This window comes from Mus caroli, chromosome 14, assembly GCF_900094665.2.
Source record: "Mus caroli chromosome 14, CAROLI_EIJ_v1.1, whole genome shotgun sequence".
Taxonomy (NCBI): Eukaryota; Metazoa; Chordata; class Mammalia; order Rodentia; family Muridae; genus Mus; species Mus caroli.
In genome coordinates, this window is record NC_034583.1 from 7,777,873 (window position 1) to 7,800,732 (window position 22,860).

The following is a 22,860-nucleotide window of genomic DNA, read 5'->3' on the forward strand; positions in this document are numbered from 1 at the left end:
CTTTGTTCATATCAATCCATTGGCTGGAAGAATATTTGCTCTATGTAATAAAAGCACTACTTAATTACTAATTGTTGATACTCAGGCATTATGCCAAAATGCTTTGAGTATTAGAGTATAAGTTATCATCCCCTTTTCCCAGCTGATAGCTAGTTTCATTCTGGAACTTAGGATGTAGCCCAGGCTAGCCCGATGCCTTATCAGGCTATAAAGAATAATTAGCAAGTTGTGTTAATCATCTTGTTAATGATGAAAACGAGGGCGCCTCTGTGGTTTAATAGCATCAGAAGCCTAATTGTGAATGTGACTTGTTTTGAAAGTAACTATTATGTTTTTGTTGAAACTTTTTGTTGTTTGGTTTGTTTGTTTGTTTGTTTTAGATGAAGTCAGTGTGGCCCAGGTTGAATTCCTATCCTTGGAATTCCTTCTGCCTCAGCCTCCTAAGTGCCTGGCCTCTGAGCAACTGAGCTAGGGTTTTTGTTTTTTAATTAGGGAGGCTCCATACTAGCATGAAGAGGTTTAGTTGATAATGTACTTTCATGACTGATTCAGTAAGATAGGAAGAATTAATAGGAATTTGACCCATTTTTTTACTCTCATTTTCACTAATGATACAGTGTTGATAAGTGAAGAGAATGATTTGATTACTTTATATGTAAATTTTCACAAAGCAAGAGGCTGCATATTTGGGTAAAATTATTAATATTTCACATAAGAATTGATGAAACCCATTGTTTTATATGCTAGCATACGAAAACAGTTAAAATATGAATATCTGCTACTATAGTGTTAACAAGGATACAACTAGGTACTTTTATTTAACATTAAAAAGTAACAGGTTTGATGTTGAAGCTAGAAATTCTTTTTCCACTCAGAAAGGTTACTTGATTAAATGCCATATTTATGGTATTAAGGCTTTGATCCAGAATAGTTTCAGAGTGCAGAATTTTTTGTGTGTATATTCTGAACTATTTGATTTGACAGACGCTTACTTTCAAGAAATCAGTGTGGGATAAGGCTCAGATGTCAGATTGCATGGCATGCACAAAGCCCTGGGTTCAATTCTCAGCACTACATAAACTGGGTGTGGTCTGACACACCTGTAATCCCATCACTTAGGGCAGAAGAGGCAGTGGAGGCAGGAAGGTCCAGAGTTCAAGGTTACCTCTGGCTGTACCACATGCTCAGGTCATTCTGAGATAAAGTGACTCTTTTCTCAAAGAGGAATTAGTGTAGAAACAGTGCTACTAACCTGTAAGCCCAGCAAGCAGAGACTGAGCAGTGTGATGTCAGCTTGGGTGATCTAGTGAGACCCACATAGGATTGTTAAAACTTTACTTGTTTTTGTCACTTCAGACCAGAGTTTTTATGGAAATTTTTATGAAAAAACACTTTTTTAGTAACTTTTGCACTAAGGAAGCTTACTAAATTATGAATGCCTTTTGTAGTTTCATGATCTGATTTCTGCTTATTTTGTTTAGTATTTGAAATAAGATTTCCCATAGCCTCAGCTGAGCATTACCTTGAACTCAGATCCCCTTGGCCTCTGCTTTCCAAGTGCCAGGATAGCAGGCTTGCCCTCCACACTCAGTTAGGATCTGTTTTGAATAGAATTAACATTATTTTGCATTGGTAACTGTGGGTGCTTGCAAAAGTCTGAGTGTTGTTTCGATGTTTATAATAGAATAACTTTTGAAAGTCTCTGGATTTGTGTATATATGTCAATTCTTTTAATACCTGCATATTTTAATCTTTTCTTAGGTTTTTGTTTCTGTTACTGGGCCCAGCAGGGAAAGCCCCACAGTACCATGAAATTGGCAGATCCATAGCTACTCTCATGACAGATGAGGTAATTAAAATCAAATGTCTTTGAGCTGGACAGTAAATATGCAGTTATAGTCCATTCTCTCATAGTAAAGCTTATAAAAATTATCTTTGATGTCTCGGCTATTTTATTTCATATTCACTCTTCCAACACATGCCTTTGTTGAAGCTGTAAGACCTACTGCTCAGGAATAGGCAGTTTCCTCCAACACAAGCTTGTGTTGAGGCTGTAAGCTCAGGAATAGGCAGTTTCCAACCTATTTTGCTGCTGTTCTTGTACTTTTTACCTCATTGATTGCATTGAAATTTAATTGGTCCTAAAATTTCAGTATGTTGTTTCTTTGGGCTTTCCTTGGAACTTCTCTTTGTCTCTCTTGGTTTAGGGATGTCATATTTAGCTGTAACTTTTTTTAGTGATTAGCACTATTGTTTCTTTGTGAGAAGTTTCCAGCAGTTCTTGCTAGAAATAGCAATGCATCTAACTGCCCAGGGCATCAGAATCCCTGGATATCTGAACCTGATCTGTGTCAGCTACTAATACTTTTTCTATAATCCCTGCTATTTTTCTGGTTTAGACTCTGACCTTTTAATTCAAGTGATTTACTAATTTTTAATCTATATTGATAATAACATTTTCATGTAGGTCTAACATCTCATGATCTCCTGAAAAAAAATTTATTTTGAGTTGAGGTTTCTACATAACCCAAGCATGCCTCAGACTGGCTATATTGCCCAGGCTGGCCTTTCTCTTGGCAATCTTCCTAGCTTAGCTTCTCAACTGCTGAGGTAAAGGCATGAACCATCACATATGCTTTAAGTTCCAATCCAAATCCTTTCCTCATATTGACAGAGAACTTTGCTCTCTTGCGCATGTTTGCACCCTCGTACAGTCTACCCATCTTCACTTTGCTCTGGCAATATCTGCTTCCTCTCTGTTCCTTGGATGAGTTTTGCTGTTTATACTTTTAAATGTTACAACTGTGACTTGTTTTTGTTTTTTTTATATTTACTTTTACTTTTAATTCATTTTTTACACTCCATATTTCATTTCCCGCCCCCTCGGACTGCTCCACATCCCACACCTTCTCCCCACCCACCCTGTCTCCACGTGGATGCCCCCATCCTCCACCCCACCTGACCTCTAAACTCCCTGGGGCCTCCAGTCTCTTGAGGGTTAAGTGCATCATTTCTGAATGAACACAGACCTGGAGGTCTTCTACTGTATGTATGTTGGGAGCCTCATATCAGCTGGTGTATGCTGTCTGTTTGATGGTCCAGTGTTTGAAAGATCTTGGGGGTCCAGATTAATTGAGACTGCTGGTTCTCTTTCAGAACCACCCTTCTCAGCTTCTTTTCACCTTCCCTAATTCAACAACAGGGGTCAGCTGCTTCTGTCCATTGGTTGGGTGTAAACATCTGCATCTGACTCTTTAAGCTGCTTGTTGGGTCTTTCAGAGGGCAGTCATGATAGATCCCTTTTTGTGAGCATTCCATAGCCTCAGTAATAGTGTCTGGCCTTGGGACCTCTCCTTGAGCTAGATCGCACTTTGGGCCTGTTGCTGGACCTTCTTTTCCTCAGGCTCCACTCCATTTCCATCCCCGTAATTCCTTCAGACAGGAACAATTATGGGTCAGAGGTGTGACTGTGGGATGGCAACCCCATCCCTCACTTGATGTCCTGTGTTCCTGTTGGAGGTGGGCTATATAAGTTCTCTCTCCCTATTGTCGGGGGGATTCATCTAAGGTCTCTGGTGCATTCTGGGGGATCTCCCAACCTCCTATTTCCCGAGTTTGCCTGTTCACAGTCTTTCTGCTGCCCTTCAGGGCTTCAATTCTTTTCATTCACCCAATACCAGATCAGGTTCCACTCTCCCCCCAACTTCTCCCTCCTCCATCCACTTTCCCTCTCAGATCTCTCCCTCCTTCTCTCCCTCTCTCCCTCCCTCCCTCCCCATTTGTGATTGCTTTCTTCTCTCTCCCAAGTGGGACTGAGGTGTTCTCACTTGGGCATTTCAGCTTGTTGAGCTTTTTGAGTTCTGTGGACTGTATCTTTGGTATTCCGTTTTATTTTATTTTATTTTATTTTATTTTATTGTGTTGGCTAATATCCACTTATTAGTGAGCACATGCCATGCATGTCCTTTTGGGTCTGAGTTTTCTCATTCAGGATGATATTTTCTAGTTCCACCCATTTCCCTCCAAAACTCAGGATGTCTTCATTCTTAATAACTGAATAATATTCCATTGTGTAAATGAACCACATTTTTTTGTATCCATTCTTCTGTCGTGGGACAGCTGGGTTGTTTCCAGCTTCTGGCTATCACACGTGCTCCTATGGCATGGTGGGTATAGTCCCAAGAGTGGTATTGCTGAGTCTTCAGGTAGATTTATTTCCAGTTTTCTGAGGAACCTCCAAATTGATTTCCAGAGTGGTTCTACCAGTTTGCAGTCCCACCAGCAATGGAGCAGTGGTCCTCTTTCCACATCCTCTCCAACATGTGTTGTCAAGTGAGGTTTTGATCTTAGCCATTCTGATGGGTGTAATGTGGAATCTCAGGGTCGTTTTGATTTGCATTTCTCTGAGCACTGGACTTTGAACATTTCTTTAGGTGCTTCTCAGCCGTTCAAGATTTCTTAGTTATGAATTCTCAGTTTAGTTCTATACCCCATTTTTTTGATTGGGTTGTTTGGGTTTTTGGCGATTAACTTCTTGAGTTCTTTATATATTTTGGATGTTAGCCCTCTATTGGATGTGGGGTTAGTGAAGATTTTTTTTCCCCAGTCTGTAAGTTGCCAATTTGTATTATTGACTATGTCCTTTGCCTTACAGAAGTTTTCCAGTTTCACGTGGTTCCATTTATCAATTCTTGATCTGAGAGCATGAGCCATTGGAGTTCTCTTTAGGAAATTTACCCCTGTGCCAATGGGTTCAAGGCTCCTTTCCACTTTCTCTCGTAGTAGATTCACTTTATCTGGTTTTCTGTTGCGGCTCTTGATCCACTTGGACTTGAGCTTTGTGCAGAGTGACAAATATGGGTCTATTTTCATTTTCCACACACAGACAGCCAGTTAGACCAGCACCATTCATTGAAGATGCTTTTTTTTTTTTTTATTGTATATTTTTGATGTCTTTTTCAAAGACCAGGGGTCTATAAGTGTGTGGTTTTATTTCTGGGTCTTCAATTCTATTCCATTGATTAACATATCTGTCACTGTACCAATACCATGCAGTTTTTATCACTATTGCTCTGTAGTAAAGCTTGAGGTCAGGGATGGTGATTCCCCCAGCTGTTCTTTTATTGTTAATTGTTTTCGATATTCTGTTTTTGTTTTTTTTTGCCTTTCCAGGTGAATTTGGTAATTGCTCTTTCCATGTCTTTTAAGAATTATGTTGGGATTTTGATGGGGATTGCATTAAATATATAGATTTACTTTGGTAGGATGGCCATTTTTACTATGTTAATTCTGCCAATCCATGAGCATGGGAGATCTCTCCATTTTCTGAGATCTTCGATTTCTCTCTTGAGAGATTTGAAGTTATGGTCATACAAGTCTTTCACTTGTTTGGTTAGAGTTACCCCAGATATTTTATACTTTTTGTGGCTATTGTGAAGGGAATTGTTTCTCTAGTTTCTTTCTCAGCCTGGTTTATTGTTTGTATAAAGGAAGGCTACTGATTTATTTGAGTTAATTTTATATCCGGCCACTTTGCTGAAATTGTTTATCAGCTGGAGAAGTTCTCTGTTAAAATTTTTGGGGTTGCTTATGTATACTATCATATTATCTGCAAATAGTGATACCTTTATTTCTTCTTTATCAATTTGTATCCCCTGGATCTCTTTTTGTTGTCTTATTGTTCTAGCTCATACTTCAAGTACTGTATCGTGTAGATATGGGGAGAGTGGCCATCCTTGTCTTGTCCCCAGTTTTGGTGGGATTGTTTCAAGTACGTCTTCATTTAATTTGATATTGGCTGTTGGTTTGCAGTAAACTGTTCTTATTATGTTGAGGGATGGGCCTTGAATTCCTGATCTCTCCAGTACTTTTAGTATGAAGGGGTGTTGCATTTTCTCAAATGCATTTTCTGCATCTAAGGAGAATTTTTCTTTGAGTTTGTTTATATAGTGGATTACGTTATGGATTTTCATATATTAAACCAACCTTATATCCCTGGGATGAAGCCTACTTGATCATGATGAATGATCATTATTATGTGTTCTTGGATTTGGTTTGCAAGAGCTTTATTGAGTATTTTTGCATCGATATTCATAAGCAAGATTGGTCTGAAGTTATCTTTTTTGGGTTGGTCCTTATGTGTTTTATATATTAGAATAATTTTGGCTTCATAAAATAAGTAGATAGTATTACTTCTGTTTCTATTTTACGGAACAGTTTGAGGAAAATTGGTATCAGGTCTTCTTTGAAGGTCTGGTAGAATTCTGCACTAAATCCGTGTGACCTTGGGCCTTTTTTGGTTGGGAGGTTTTTGAATGACTTCTTCTATTTCCTTGTGTTATGGTATGGGCCTATTTAGATAGTTTACCTGCTCTTGATTTTACTTTGATGTGTGGCATCTGCCTAGAAAACCATCCATTTCATCTAGATTTTTCCAGTTTTGTTGAGTATAGACTTTTATAGTAGGATCTGATAGTTTTTTGAATTTCCTCCATTTCTGTTGTTTATATCTCACTTTTCATTTCTGATTTTATTAATGTGGATACTACCTTTTTGCACTTTAGTTAGTTTGGCTAGGGGCTTATCTATCTTGATCATTTCAAAGAACGAGCTATCAGTTTTGCTGAATCTTTGCATTGTTTTCTTTGTTTCTACTTGGTTGATTTTGACCCTGAATTTGACTATTTCCTGCCTTCTACTCCTCTTGGGTGAGTTACCTTCCTTTTGTTCTAGAGCTCTCAGATGTGCTATTAGTGTAAGATCTTTCCAGGTTCTTTACCAGGGCACTTAGTGCTATAAACTTTCCTTTTAGCACACTTTCATTGTGTACCATAGGTTTGGGTATGATGTGTCAACATTTTCATTAAATTCCAGGAAGGCTTTAATTTCTTTCTTTATTTCTTCCTTGACCAAGTTATCACTGAGTAAAGAGTTGTTTAGTTTCCATGTGTATGTGGCCTTTTTGTAGTTTGTGCTGTTATTGAAGACCAGCCTTAGGCTATGGGGATCTGATAGGATGCATGGTATTATTTCAATCTTCATTATCTGCTAAGGGTTGTTTTGTGACCAATTGTATGGTCGATTTTGGAGAAGGTACCATGAGGTGCTGAGAAGAAGGTGTATTCTTTTGTTTTTTGGTGAAGTGTTCTGTAGATATCTGTTAAATTCATTTGGTTTATAACTTCTCTTAGTTTCAATGTGTCTGTTTTGCTTCTATTTCAATGACCTGTCCATTCGTGAGAGTGGGGTGTTGAAATCTCCCACTTTTATTGTGTCGGGTTCAATGTGTGTTTTGAGTTTTAGTAAAGTTTGTTTTATGAGTTTGGATGCTCTTGCATTTGGGGCATAAATGATCAGAACTGAGCTTTTCTCTTGGTGGATTTTCCCCTTGATGAATATGAAGTGTCCTTTTTCATCACACTTGATAACTTTTGATTGAAAGTCTATTTTATTGGATATTAGGATGGCAACTCCTGTTTGTTTCCTGGGACCATTTGCTTGGAAGACCTTTTTCCATCCTTTTACTCTGAGATAGTGTCTGCCTTTGTTGTTGAGGTGTGTTTCTTGTATGCAGCAAAATGCTGGCTCTTGTTTGCAAATCCAGTTTGTTAGCCTATGTCTTTTTATAGGTGAGTTGAGTCCATTAATATTCAAAGATATTAAAGAGAGATGACTGTTGGTTCTTGATATGTTTGTTTTGTAAGTGGTTTTATGTGTTTGTGGCTCTCTGCTTTTGACTTTGTTGTGAGATACTTAATATCTTGTACTTTCTTTTGTGCAAGTATCTTCCTTGTGTTGGAGTTTTCCTTCCAGTATCCTCTATAGGGCTGGGTTAGTCGATAGATACTGTTTAAATTTGGTTTTGTCCTGGGATATTTTGGTTTCTCCATCTATGTTGATTGAGAATTTTGCTGGGTATAGTACCCTGGGCTGGCATTTGTGTTCTCTTAGAGTCTGTATGACCTCTGACCAGGCTCTTCTGGCTTTCATAGTCTCTGCTGAGAAGTCTGGTGTATTTCTGATAGGTCTACCTTTGTATGCTACTTGACCTTTTTCCCTTGCAGCTTTTATTATCTTTCTTTGTTCTGTGCATTTATTGTTTTGATAGTCATGTGACAAGAAGATTTTCTTTTCTGGTCCCATTTATTTAGTGTTCTATTCACTTCTTGTACCTTTATGTTCATCACTTTCTTTAGGTTGGGGAAGTTTTCTTCCATGATTTTGTTGACTACATTTTCATGTTCTTTGAGCTGGGACTCTTCATTCGCCTCCATTCCGATTATTCTTAGATTTGGTCTTTTCATTGTGTTCTGAATTTCCTGGATTCTTTGGGTTAGGAGATTTTTATGTTTTGAATTTTCTTTGACAGTTGTGTCAATCTCTTCTACTGTATCTTCTACACCTGAAATTCTCTCTCCCATCTCTTGTATCCTGTTGGTGATACTTACATCTGTAATTCATGACCTCTTTCCTAGGTTTTCCATTTCTAGGTTTGCCTCCATTTTTGTTTTCTTTATTGTTTCTACTTCCACTTTTATGTCTTGGATTGCTTTATTCAGTTCCTTCACCTGTTTACCTATGTTTTCCTGTATTTTTTTTTCCAGTGGGTTATTGATATCCTCCTTAAAGGACTCTATTATCTTCATGAGATAAGATTTTATGACAGATTCCTGATTTTCAGATGTGCTGGTGTATTCAGAGCTTGCTGTGGTGGGAGAACTGGGTGCTGATGATGCCCACGTATTTTGGCTTCTGTTTTGCTTACGGCCTTGTGCTTGCCTTTTGCCATCTAGATATCTCTAGTGTTTGTTATCTGGGTGACTGTATGGAGTCTGCTTCTTTTGTCCTTTGGTTGCTTCACTCTCCTGGTAGGCCTGCAGCCCTGGCTTTATCAGACCACCTGTGGGACCTTCCAACTTCGAGCTCTTTACAGGGGCAGAGAAGCTAGCTGCTGATCTGTTGCCCTGGCTGCAGTAGATCTCCTGGGAGGCCTTCAGATTGTTGGGTCTTCCGTGGAGCAGTCAAGCCATTGTCCAGCTGCACTGAGTGCAGGCGATCCTCAACTTCTCTGAGAGTAGCGGATCCTCAACTGCTCTGAGTGCAGAGGGTCCTCAACTGCTCAACTGTTCTGAGTGCAGCGGATTCTCAGGATGGATTGGGATATGAAGTCTTCACGGGAGCAGACCTACTAGGGGTCCACCTCAGCACCAAGGACTTGTTTTACCATCAACCCTACACTGTCTACCTGCATGATTTCCCCTCAAATATCACCTCTGTTTTGTGTATGTTTGTTTTTACAAAGTCTTGCTGTCTAGCCCAGACTATAATCAAACTCACACAAATTCTCTTGCCTCTGTATTCAATTATCAGGGTTATCAGTCTTTTCTGATAGGCAGACATTTTCTTGGCTGTCTATTTTTCTCTGTCAACTTTCTGTTCTGCACTTTGCTTAAATTTTTTGTTTGCTTGTTTTTTGTTTTATGAATGGAAGCTTGCTATTCTGGGTAATTATTTAACTCACTGTTCTGCCTGGAAAGACTGCATTGTTTTTTGTTTGATTTTCTTTTGTGTTTTGTTTTGTTTTGTCACATACAGCACTGCACCTAACAAGTCATAAGTAACCAGTAAATATTTGTTAAACAGAATAACTTCTTTCTTCATAGTTATTCATTCAGGATGAATAACACTTTAACGACAGAAATAGAATGACCTGATATTATTGTTATGAATTAATTTGTAACAAATTGCTGTTTATTTGTGAAATGTTTTTTCTTTGTATTAACACATCAGTTTTTTGGTTGGTTGTTATTAATACTAATAATGAGCTAAGTATTGCCAGGTGGAGTGGATGCCTGCTGCTGAGGAGATTTTATGTTATTGGTGTGTGTGTGTCACTCTATTTTTGTTATTAATTTAACATATGTGTATGTGCAGGAAGGAGGGAGGTATGTGCACATGTTAGTGCAGGCCCAATGGAGTACATAAGATTGTGTCATAGTCTTCAGAACTGGACTTAGCACAGATAGCTGTGAGCCACCTAACAGTTCTGGAAACTGAAAGCATGACCTCGTGAGCAGTGTGTGCTGTTAACATGCACCATTGCTCTATTCCAGTATTTCTGTACCTAAAGTGCAGTTTAGTATAGGGAGATTTTTCTTTCCACTGTAAAATCTTTCTACTTAGTATCTTCTTTTTTACAGATTTTTCATGATGTGGCTTATAAAGCAAAAGATCGAAATGACCTCCTGTCTGGAATCGATGAGTTCTTAGATCAAGTCACTGTCCTTCCTCCAGGGGAGTGGGACCCTTCCATCCGCATAGAGCCTCCAAAGAGCGTCCCTTCTCAGGTAGGAGTCGGGACGCACACCGTGGCAGTGGGTTTCTTTCTTTCAGTTAAAAACTTCTCCTGAAATATGTAAGTTATGACACAAAAATTACAGCTATTTACAGTGGATGTGGCTAAGTAAGAACTCTTTAGCATTGAATCCTAGCACTGAAAGTAAATCAATAGTGATCAGTGGTGGTACATCAGAAAGGATGTATTAATATCAGTGTGCCCTCTGTACATCTTTATCCCAAACAGATTTGTTGATTGTTAGCTGTGTTGTTACCCAGACATGTAGATATTTGTAGTCTGCCTGCTTCTTTGTTGAGTAAATTTAGGTAAATCATTGTGTATATATATATATATATATATATATATATATATATAAATTTTTTTTTTTTAAATTTTACATGTGCTATTACCAGTCCATTTGTTTCACAAAAACAAATAACTTTGGGATACTGGTTCTTGAGCAACTTTTAAATAGTATGGAATAATTTGTTTTGCACATTTGGAAAATTTCTGGCATACATTTTTGAAGTATATCACTTGTCAAGCATAAGCTTTAACAAGTTGCTTGTTTCTTTATGAAAATTGCCTTATGTGAGTTTTACTTTTTTTCCTTAGGTCAGTTCCGTTCTGATTCATTTTGTTTGCCTGGTATATTACCCATTTACTCAGATTTGAAATTTTCTCAAAAAGTTTACACTCCCTTTGATTTGTGATGTTCCATCTTGACCTATGTTTAGTTTAGCTAATAGACTAATTATTTATTATATTTTTCAAATAATAATTTTTTTAATGTGGATATTTTTCTACTTCATTTCTGCTTTTAGCTGATTGACTTCACTCCTACTATCCTTCCTAAAGATTTGTTTATAATTTTGGTATATTTAATTATTTTGTTTGTTTGTTTTAGATTTATTTTATTTCATACGCATGAGTATTTTGCTAGCATATATGAATATGTACCACACGCATGCCTGGTACTCAGGATCAGATAAGCCAAAACTGGGATTATGCATACTGTGAGCCACTATGTTAATGGTGGCAATTGAACTCAGATCCTCTGAAGAATAGCCACTGTCTTAACTGCTGAGCCATCTCTCCAACCCCCATCTTTTAAAATGTTTCCTAAAAGAATGTTTGGTTTTGTTTTGTTTCGAGACAGTGTTTTACTGCATAAATTTGTGTGCCTGAAACCACCTTGTAGCCACACTGTTTAAATTTGCAGTGTCTTGCCTTGGTGTCTCAAATACTAGAATTGTAAGCATGAGCCACTTCCTGATGGCTTTATATTTTCATATTGTTTTAGATACTATTCAGATTATAATATCTAGTATGGAATTCCCTTGTCCTGTAATATGCTCTGTTTCCTCTTTGATCTAAGATACACATTGGTTCTATCTTTGGCGTTTTGAAGTGTGACCTTACTTTTGTAATCTTGCTACTCTGTGTTAATATGATGTATTTTAGAAGTAGTTTTGTTTGCTTGTTTGTTTTGATTTTAAAATGAAATATAAGAGCCGGGCGTGGTGGCGCACGCCTTTAGTCCCAGCACTCGGGAGGCAGACGCAGGCGGATTTCTGAGTTTGAGGCCAGCCTGGTCTATGAAGTGAGTTCCAGGACAGCCAGGGATATACAGAGAAACCCTGTCTCGAAAAACAAACACAAAAAACAAAAAAAATGAAATATAAGATGATACTGAAGGAATTTTTGTGCTGCTTTTCTAAGAAAAATACTTTAGTAATTGGTTTTCTTTCTCTTTCCTTCTTCCTTCGTCCATCTTCTTTTTGAACTTGTAGCCCAGATTAATCTTGAATTTACAGTATTCTTGCCTCAGCCTTTTGAGAGCTAGCAGTTTAGGTTCATGGAAAAAGGTAGTAACTTTAAAAATTGATACAAAGTTTGGCAGTTAACATTGTATTCTAAATACTTGGATAAGAAATGTGTTTCTTTGGGAGAGTGTTCATCTTCATAGCTAGGCTGGCTAGTGTTTTGTCAAATTAATACACACTTGGGCTATACAAGAAGAGGAGGTCTTACTTGACAGGATGCTTCCATAGTCAGGACTCTAGGACATTTTCTTGGTTGATACTTGGTGAATGTGAAAGGGCCTAGCTCATTGTGGGCAGTGTCATCCCTGGATGGTTTAAGAAAGCAGGCTGAGCCAGCCATGAAGCACACATAAGTAGTGTCCCTCCATTGTCTCTGTCCCAGTTGTTGCCTCAGGTTCCCAGCCCTTCCTTACTTCCTTCATGAAGGACTATGATCAGGACATATTAGCTGAAATAATAAAGCCTTTTCTTCCCCCACGGTGCTTTTGATCATGGTGTTTTATAACAGCAGTGGAAATTTAATAAAACAATAGCTATTATAGAATAGAAATTTGACATGGTTTCATGAATATATCTTATAGTGCTTTGATGTTAGAAGATAGTTAAGAAAGCTAACTATAAATTTAAAATATGAACAGAAGTTGATAGTCAATTCTAAATTCATCTCCTTTTTAATTGTGATTGTTTTAAAAAGTTATACTAGGAAACTTTTTTTTTTCCCAGAGAGTACTTGGGTAAAATCTTTATGAGATGTAATATTCCCTGTAGCCATCTCAGATACCAGTTTTCTTAAAATTGAATTCTGAAAATATATTTTTGTGGAATTCAGGAGAAAAGGAAGATTCCTGTGTTTCCCAATGGATCTGCTCCAATGTCTGTTGACCCTCCTAAGGAGGATGGTCACCATGCTGGGCCCGAGCTGCAGAGGACTGGACGGTGGGTACAGATGCTACTTTGGGGAATTAGGTCTTGATTTAGTAGAAGGGCACCAACATTCTTTAACTCCTCAAGTATTTGGAACTTAATCTTATACTTTTAGGTTTGTGTGGTTTTAAAAATGCATTTTCTATAAGATAATATGACACTAAGGAAAATTTTCATCCATTTAAAACATTTTCAATAATATGTACCAATCTTTATTTTAAAATAATGGATCATATACTCAGAATTATAGTATGTGGGTTTTGGGTGACCTCTACAGAAGGTTCAGAAAGGAAATATGTATCTTTTTTTCCAAGTTAAAGATTTATGAGATGAAAATGGAATTGTACTGAATGATTTTTGTACATTGTGCAAGATTTAAAATTTATGTGAACATTACCTTTTGGAATACTATAAATTTAGACGGACAAGCATGATTAGACCCTACTGTTAGCATCTGGAAGCTTTATTAGAGAAATTAGAAAGTTAATTTTAGAGTAAAGAATAGAAGTATAAAATGTAATAAGATGTGTTTAAGTTACTAGTTATGTAGTGGTTAGTTGTATTAGCGTGTCCATGGTAGAGAGGTACGGTTCTTGGTACTGCACAGGGCACTGGCAGTCACTCTGGGGCCATAGGACCTGGAGTGAAAGCTTTGTAAAATTAGAATATCATATATACACAATGTTGACAAGAATAGCAACGAATATATTCAATGCAGACTTAAATTCGTAATCATTGACTAGAGACATGTAAGAGCCTTTATGAATGAACACAATAAGATTTTACCTCTGTGCCAACAGTGTTGGTCTCCTATTAGCTGCAACCATTTCTTTGTATATTAGAAGTACAGTTAGTTCCTGTGAAGTACCAGTGCCTAAGGTGGATATCTTATGCACCTGAGAGCCTCCTTTGCCACCTGCTAAACAGTCAGTTGTTTATTTGATGGTGGCAATTCATTTTCTATATTGTCATTGGCATCTTCTTAATTTAAAACTGATTCCTTTTGCTACAGATTATGGAATCACTTCTACTTGTCAACATGCCTTCATGGTTTATTTTAGTATTTAACTTAAAAAATTATCATGGTAAAGCTTGGAGCATCCAAATCCTCTACAGCTTAAATTTAAGCTGTATTCTTTATCCATGTTCTTGTATTTAGTATATACATAACCTCCCATTTCCTGAGGCTCAGGACTGTTCTGAATTTCCAGTTCAACAGTATTTATTTGGTACCTTCTGTATACCAGGCAGGATTCAGCTTAATTGAGGTATGGCATTGAACATAAAGATTCCCTATTTCCTAGGGTATTTATATTTTACTGGAACATTTTCAGATTAAAAATATTGAGAAAGCTTAATTTTTCAAAAAGTTGAAATGGTATAGCTTTGATGTTTTAATGTAAACATAGATCTTTTTATTCTTTCTAAAACCTCTTAGTTTTATTAATATATATATGTACGTGTATATATATGTATATATATATATATATATACTATATAAGTAGTAATATACAGAAATAGCTTTTAAGGTTTTTCTTTTTCTGAGACAATTATTCGTATAAATAAATAGTTAAAGGTCATAAAAGTAGTTATTAGTCAACTTCAGTATTAAAAGCATAGCATTCTACATTCACACTAAGGACTAAGTAAGATATAATTTCCTTCTCTGTATTTCTGCCCATTGCCATTCAGATCTGTATTACAGATAAAAATAGAGTTGTGTTTGCACATTTATATGACTGGCTGTTAGGTTTTGTTTATTGTATGTTTACTTCTCTATATATTTGCATTCAAAGTTAAAATTACTCCTATAAAGTCATTGCCCTGCACCCTTTTCAGCATATAACCCGTAATATAATATGTTTCCTTTAATTTAATGACATGTATCTCTCCTTAGACATTATTTCATTAAAGTCAATGAGCATATCTTCTATAAGTTATACCATGATTTAAAATTTTATTGACAAAAAAGTAAGCACCAACAGTTTTATGTAGCCCATAGATTTAGTTTGAACTAGTTAGAATCCTCTAGTCTACAGTTTGACGAGTTTCATCTCACCTATTTAGGCTTTTTGGTGGTTTGATACTTGACATCAAAAGGAAAGCACCTTTTTTCTTGAGTGACTTCAAGGATGCATTAAGTCTGCAGTGCCTGGCCTCGATTCTTTTCCTATACTGTGCCTGTATGTCTCCTGTAATCACTTTTGGAGGGCTGCTTGGAGAAGCTACAGAAGGCAGAATAGTGAGTACAAAAGATTGGTAGTGGCCAGGCTCCCAGCTCCTCAGAGGCAAGTGTCTGTATGCATTTGTCTCACTATTCGTGCTTGTATTTGAAGAGTCTCCCCACAGCATTAACCTGTCCCCAAGCAGACTTCCCCCAAAGGTAATTGCTGTGGAAAACATGGGGAGGACATTTGAACAGGAGAAGATGCACAGTTGAGGTAAAAATAAATAAATAAACAAAAAACCAAACATTTGTTTTATCCTTCCTTGCTTCATGAAATGGCTATCAATTGAGTAAGATTTCCATTGCCTTCTGGGGGATGTGTGGGGAGATGCTCTCGGTGGGTCATGGTGGGAAATTTTCCCATGGGAGTCCTCATTCTGTGTCCTGTTAGTTATCATAGGGTCAGGGTTATGGCCCTAGCTGGTGACTGAACTGAGACCATTCAAAACAGCAGAATGTAACGGTAGAGAGGGTGGGATTTTAAAGTTATGTTTATTTTCATTTTGCTATTAAATCTGTTTGAAAGTTGCCAAAGCTTTTATTTGTAATTAAACATGCCCCCTCCCCCTTTTTTTTTCATGTGAATGTAGAATCTAGTTTGCTATATATGCTGATACCATGCTAGGAACTGATTCTTCATAAAATCTTGAATGGCTTATTATGGGAGGTGTAAATATACTTTACTGGCATATAGGTGACATAATTTATAATTCCTGATTTCTATATTTTTTAAATAACATTTGCTATTTAAAGAAATTTTGTATTTTTATAGATAAAATGTAAAAACAATAGCTAAATCTAAATGGCAATAGTTATTCAATTATAAAGGCATATCTTTTTTAGAACATTAGGTTAAAACCTAAAAATTGAAAATTTCTAACTCTCAATTTATTTTTTGTTAGATTCCTTTTGACCTTTGTCTTTAATCCTTGTTTCAGATATACGTTTTTTGTTGTTTTATATTACTGTCAAAATAGTGCTTGTAACTCTGCCCTGCCCTGTTGAAATGTAGCTTAGCTCTTGGAAATATTGCTGCTTGGCTCATGGACTGTCACTGCCTGTCTTCTACTTCTGTCCTTTGATACCATGTGTCTGAGATTATGTTTGGGACTGCAGTAGGGAGAGAGACACATGTAGCAGGGACAACCTAACTAGAAAGATGGGAAATGGTAGCCTGTGTTCGTTGAACTGTTGTGAGAAAGGAGAGCTGTGGAAATTGAAGTTACAGAAATGGAGAAAAGAAGCATTTTATAGAGAAAACAATATGAACGTGGGGTGTTCACTTTCAATGCCCATTATAGAAATGGCATTTAAGGGAACTCATTTTTATAGGTTATATAGTATCAGAAGAAAGTAAATATTGGACCACTCATGTGTCCATGAGGGTTGAAATTGAGGTTTGATTATAGGGAGAAAAGGAAAGGTAGAAAGTTAGCTGATATGTAGAATAGAAGGAGTAAATTGGCCCAGCAATTTAGACAGCCAGAGCTTAGGATGAAGAGGATGGATGCCAAGCAGTTCCACATTGGGGAACGGTAGCTCGGGGATCTTATATGTCTGTGTGGTGCGGTGGGTGGGGATAGTAAAGGCATTGTTTCTGATGCTGGTGGCTACTTTTTTAACCTACAACTTGGGGAGGGGCCTCTAGTTTGTGCTGTCCTGTTTCAGTTGAGTTTTGTGATGTGCTTTTCAGTTTTTGCTTTGTTTTTCTGAATTTCATGTAGACATTTTCACCTTTAACTCAAACTCATCCTAAGCTCAATTTTAAAATGTACATATTTTAGTAGAATTAAGGAGTTGGTGATGAGGACCTGTATTTTGTAGTAAAACCCTATTTTTTTTTAAAAAAGAAAACATTCTTTACACTTAACATATTATTAACATGGCTGCTCACTTTTTTTTTTCATGTTGCCAATAGTTCCATTATATATATATATATATATATATATATATATATATATATTTACTTTGTTATTCTGTTTTAGATGATGGTGTTAGACTTGATGGAGAGAATTGCTCCAATTTTGTGATATGCCCTAAGTAACAGACAGGGTTTGAAGGTGCCTGTACAAGCACTAATAGAGTTATAATTACCATCACCCCCACTTAAAGTGAGAGAGCTTAGACTGGAAACAAGATGTCCCGCAGTTGCACCCCGGGCCCTGGCCCTGCAGGCTTCCAGGCAGCCCCATCTCGCCTGCTCTTATGCTCTCTCTTGTTTCAGGACCTTTGTTTCTTACTACTTCTTGTCTTGCCTTTATCAATCCTGGGCCTTCTCCTTTCTGGATAGCATATCCCACTTGGCTCTGATGTTTAGGAATGGTAAATTCTTTCCCTTTTTCTCTGACCTTACCCTTTGTCTAGTATCATAGCGCATTGTCATTGCTTTACCATCTAACCTCTTTTGCCAGGCTATAATTAATGCTGATAGTGAAATCCAGTATTTTTATATGTTCCTCTGAGCTATTGTCCTGTTTTATCTCATTTTGATGGGTTTTAATGATAAATTACCTAACATATTTATAGTTTTTGTGAATTTTTTTACACATCCCCATCTACCTTGTTTATGTTACCTATATCATTCTGAAGTAAATCAGTTAAAGCTGTCATTCTAATTTTCAAAAAGTATATGGAAAGTTGCTTTTATAGAAAACTGAGAAAAGGTCACACATTTACCTTCTTTTAATCACCATATTGAGTAATGTGCTTTTTATTTTCAGAATAAAAATTACTTACTTCAGTCATATAAAAAAATAACACATGCTTTTCTGCTTGCATAGGCTTACAAATAAAACAGCATGGATGAAGCTGAAGCCCCATATGTCTCTCTTTGTGCCTTGATTCTTACTGTATCAAGTGTTGAATTAAGGATGGTTGCTAAAAGTTCAATTAAATATGCAAAATAAGGGAATTTTCTTGATGTACGTGATATATGTGTAATTTCCCGTATATATGACTTAGTTTGAAAGCACAGCACTGTCTTTGCTTTGATTTTGTAACTACTTGGCTAGTATCCATGTTTTCAGATGTACTATAGTAGGTTAGACATAATTTTTTGATGCATTGCTTTTGTTTATTTTCCCCTTAAACAGAGTGCAATAGAGTCTCTTTTTGGAGCATCATTAACTGGGATTGCCTATTCATTGTTTGCTGGGCAACCTCTAACAATACTGGGGAGCACAGGTCCAGTCCTAGTGTTTGAAAAAATTTTATTTAAATTCTGTAGGTAAGTAGAAAGTCTCATCCCCTGTGTTTGTATACTTATTAAATATATGTTACATTGAACTGTTTGTGAACAACATTTAGCTGTATTAACAATATGTGTATCTTCAGTGTCTGTGTTTTTTATGTGGTTGTCCTATCAAGGTTCCTATTACCATTCCACCCCAGTAATGTAGAGATGAAGAAAAATAACATTGGCCATCAATGCTAATCTAATAGATTGGAGTAATGACAAAGCAAATCATTTGAGGAACAATAAAAACTCCTAGTGCTAGCAAAATTAAACCTGTAAGATGTTTATCTGAGCTACTTGTTAGGCTAAATGTAGGTCTTACAAGAGGAAGTTTACGGTGAAGTACATCTTGAAAGCCAAGGACTCAAAGCCATCAAATTGCAGGGTTAGTATCTATGGCTTAGGCTGTTGGGCATCATGGACATACTATAGGTAATAGACTTTGAATTCAGCATTAACAATATTGTTTCCTATATGACATGTGCATTTGAGTCTTTTAACCTGAAACAACGTAGACATTTGAATATTTGATTGTTGTAATTCTTGTGCTCTGCTTCTCTGCTCACTCGATAACCTGATTATAATTTTGACGTGGTATGCTCCACTGACTAGTAATCAATGATATGACTTAAAGTATAGCCTTTCTTGTTTGAAATTAACTCTGTAGGCATAGTGGTGGCAAGATACTGCGGTAGTGGTGTCTTTACCCTACTGACACATACAGATTCTTTATCTTCAGAGAAAGTCAGCTATGGTTGTTTTAGTCTGTTGTTTGTTGCTATAGCTGATTGCTGACGTGAGGTCTAAGGGGTTATTCCCATATTGCCGAGCATATTCTCACTGTAAATCTTGAATAAAGTAACCAAGTCTCCAGTTGAAGCAAAAGACACAGAGCTTCATCTCATCATTACTTGGCAATTTGGTAATTGTGATTTTTAAAGGGATCCTGTGTTTGTGTTTTTACTGCTTGTTATGAAAAACTTTAGGTGCAAATCTGTGTGTACATGGTGATCATGTCTCCACTTATATTTCGAAACAGAGATTATCACCTTTCCTATCTATCATTAAGAACCAGTATTGGTCTGTGGACATCTTTCTTGTGCATTGTATTGGTCGCAACAGATGCAAGCAGCCTTGTGTGTTACATTACTCGGTTCACAGAAGAAGCTTTTGCGGCTCTCATTTGTATCATATTCATCTATGAAGCTTTGGAGAAACTCTTTCATTTAGGAGAAATATATGCATTTAATATGCACAACAACTTGGATGAATTGACCAGTTACACGTAAGTGCTTCTATTTCATCCTCATGTTAAAATATATTTTTTCTAAGATACCAGAGCGTAAGAAAGATGGACTTTTTTATTAAATAGCTGGTATAGACTTTTAAGTTTTTAATTGTAGTACTCAGGAGACTGGAGGCAAGAGGATGTACCATAAGCTGAAGGTCCACCTCGGCTACATAGGAAAAAGAAAGAAAATGGAATTTTTGCAATGTAGTATTCATTGTATGTAGCTGTATCTGGTAATTGAAATATTTACTTCAGATTAAATTTTGGTAAAACATTCATGGGTAGAATTATAGTTGATATTTATTTACTTTTGTTTGTTAATGTAACTACCAACTTTCCATAATCTAGAGTTACCTGGGAAAAGAGTCTCAATATGATACTGTCTAGATCAATTTGGCCTTATGAGCATGTCTGTAGAAGACTATCTTGATTACATTGAGGCAGGAAGACCCACCAACTAAGGGGGTAGCACCATTCCCTATGCAGGGGACCTTGGAAGTGAGCTGAGAACTGGTATGTGTATGCTTCTTGACTATGGATGCAACATGCCTAGCTTCTTCAAGCTGCTGCCACTATGACTTCTCCATAGTGACAGACCTGGAACTGTGAGCTAAAACAAACCCTTTCTCCCCATGTTGTTTTTGTCATGGTATTTTTTTACTTGAGCAATAGGAAATGAAACTAATACAACTGAAATAACAAAGTAACTGAAGTTTGTGGAATTGGGTTGGCAAATTTAAATGTTATTAGTCAGGGTTCTTCTAAAGGAACAGAACTGATAGAATGAAAAAAAAATGTGTGTGTTGGGGGTGGGGTGAGGGGAATGGGAGTGATTTATTAGTTTGGTTTATAGGATCCATTCTATAGCGGAGAGCCTGAGAATCTATAGTTGTTTTATCTGAGAGGCTGGCTGTCTCATCAGTCCTGGGCGGGTGTTGTAGTTCTGGAGAATTTCTAAAGGGCTGCTGAACTTCATTGTACACTGAAATCCGAAAGAAGTTGGTTCTAATATCACCTCAGTGACAGTGGAGTGCAGGCAAGCAGGCAGAAAGCAAAGCTCTCCTTTTTCGTGTCCCTTTCTTTAGCTCAGCTGCCACCAGAAGGTGCTGCCCATATTTAGAATGAGTCTTCTTGACTCAGATAATCTGGTCAAGAGAACTTCACTAGAGTGTTCAGCAGCTTGTGTTTTAGTTGATTCCAAAAGTAGTCAAGTTGAAGATTAGCCATCACAATTGGCAATCTATGTTCTATGTATTTTCCTGTATTCTTTAATCACTCTTGGGTATATGGAAGGATGTACAGTATATTTTTTGTACCCAAGTATTCCTCACATTTTTTTTTTCTTTTTTGGTTTTGGCTTTCATTTTTTTCAAGACAGGGTTTCTCTTTGTAGCCCTGGCTGTCCTGGATCTCACTTTGTAGACCAGGCTGGCCTGGAACTCAGAAATCTGCCTGCCTCTGCCTCCCGAGTGCTGGGATTAAAGGCATGCACCACCACGCCCGGCCCTCACGGTTTATATTATTATGTTGTTAATTTATTGTGTTGTTAATTTATAGAATGTTCAACAAATGTTCATCTTTAGTACATAGCCCTAACCCTGCTATCGAGAAAGGTATTTCATTAGTACTTTTTTGTGTCACTGATGATGGAACTCAGGGCTTTCTTTGTATACGGTAGGCAAGCTTTATTACTGAACACCTCCAGCCTTTCATTTGATTATCTTTAAAAGATAAGGTCTCACTATGATCTAGCTACATAGACCTGGCTGGACTTGAACTTTGCCTTCAAGGTGCCATTCAATTCATTTTGGTTTTGCTTTTTTGCGGGTGGGATTTTATACATGAGTACTGTATTAACAGCATTTCTACCCAGACTTTCCCTCCTCTTCCTCCTCTAACTCTTCCCGTGTCCATTCTTCTCTTAAAATCATTCTCTTATTAACTTCTATTTATATATATATAATATATGTGTATGTGTGTGTGAATATATATATAACTCATACATACTGACACACGTGTATATAAATATAACCTGCTGACCCCAGTTAATACTGATCAGGGGATTTGTCAGCCATTAGTTGTCTGTGGCTCTTCTAGAGGAAGGGTCTTGTGAGATTACCTTCATCCCCAATGGAATCTCTACCAATGTCACTGTGGAGGTCTTTACTGTATTGCTAAGATTTAATGGGTACAGCTTTCGTTCTGGTATACATGCAGGTTGTGTTGTAGATGCCTCTCAAGTCCATGATCTCATCAGCTGAAGGTTATTGGCTAGGTTCTTGTTATAAATCCCCTCTGACTGAATGGGAAACGAGAATTTTAAACTTTAAAATAAAAGAACATTTGGAAAGTCATATGTAGTGGTTATGAAGAGTTGCAGATATTGGGGTTGGGGAGATGGCTCAGTGACTAAGAACACTGGCTGCTCTTGTAGAGGACCTGGGTTCAAGTCCCAGCACCCACATGGCAGCTCCCAGTAGTCTGTAATTTCCAGTTCCAGTGGATCTGATACCCTCACACAGACATACAGGTAAACACCAAAGCACATAAAATAAAACAGTTTCTAAAAGTTGGAGATACATAAAATTAAAGTCAAATGCTACTGAAGTTGGATCTGCCTAGGATGCCCTCTTTTCTAACAATTGTGTGTGATGCAAATGTGGCGCTCCACTCCATTGACTTGCAAGGAGAAATGTAAGCTTTAGAACACAAAAGTGTACTGGAGAGATGGTTTAGTGAGTGGACTGTGCTTGCTGCCAAAACTGACACTGGAGTCCATTCTCTAGGACCCACATGGTGGAAGGAGAGAACTGATTCCTAAAAGTTGTCATCATTTAACCTTTACCTAAGTGTGGTGGTGTGCCTTCTTTCTGCACACTAAGTAACATTCAAAACTTTGGGGTGGAGGTGCGGCAGTCTGGGTATGGTGACTCATATCTGTAAACCTAGCATTTAGGAGTCAAGACGATTAGGAGCTCAAAGCCAGCCTTCAGTAAATTTGATTGCAGGGCTACTTACGGC

The 22,860-nt window shown here is 37.3% G+C and overlaps 1 protein-coding gene across 5 annotated transcripts in view; it reads left to right on the forward strand.

Moving 5' to 3' along the window:
- Slc4a7 (solute carrier family 4 member 7) overlaps window positions 1-22,860 on the forward strand; it is a 91,272-nt gene that overhangs the window by 40,099 nt on the left and 28,313 nt on the right. For all 5 annotated transcript variants that reach the window (XM_021181295.2, XM_029468782.1, XM_021181294.1 and 2 more), the window contains 6 exons: window positions 1,762-1,849; window positions 10,200-10,346; window positions 12,992-13,098; window positions 15,154-15,328; window positions 18,406-18,539; window positions 19,588-19,833. In XM_021181295.2, the coding sequence (XP_021036954.1) occupies window positions 1,762-1,849; window positions 10,200-10,346; window positions 12,992-13,098; window positions 15,154-15,328; window positions 18,406-18,539; window positions 19,588-19,833 (897 nt within the window). The remainder of the gene's footprint in view (window positions 1-1,761; window positions 1,850-10,199; window positions 10,347-12,991; window positions 13,099-15,153; window positions 15,329-18,405; window positions 18,540-19,587; window positions 19,834-22,860) is intronic.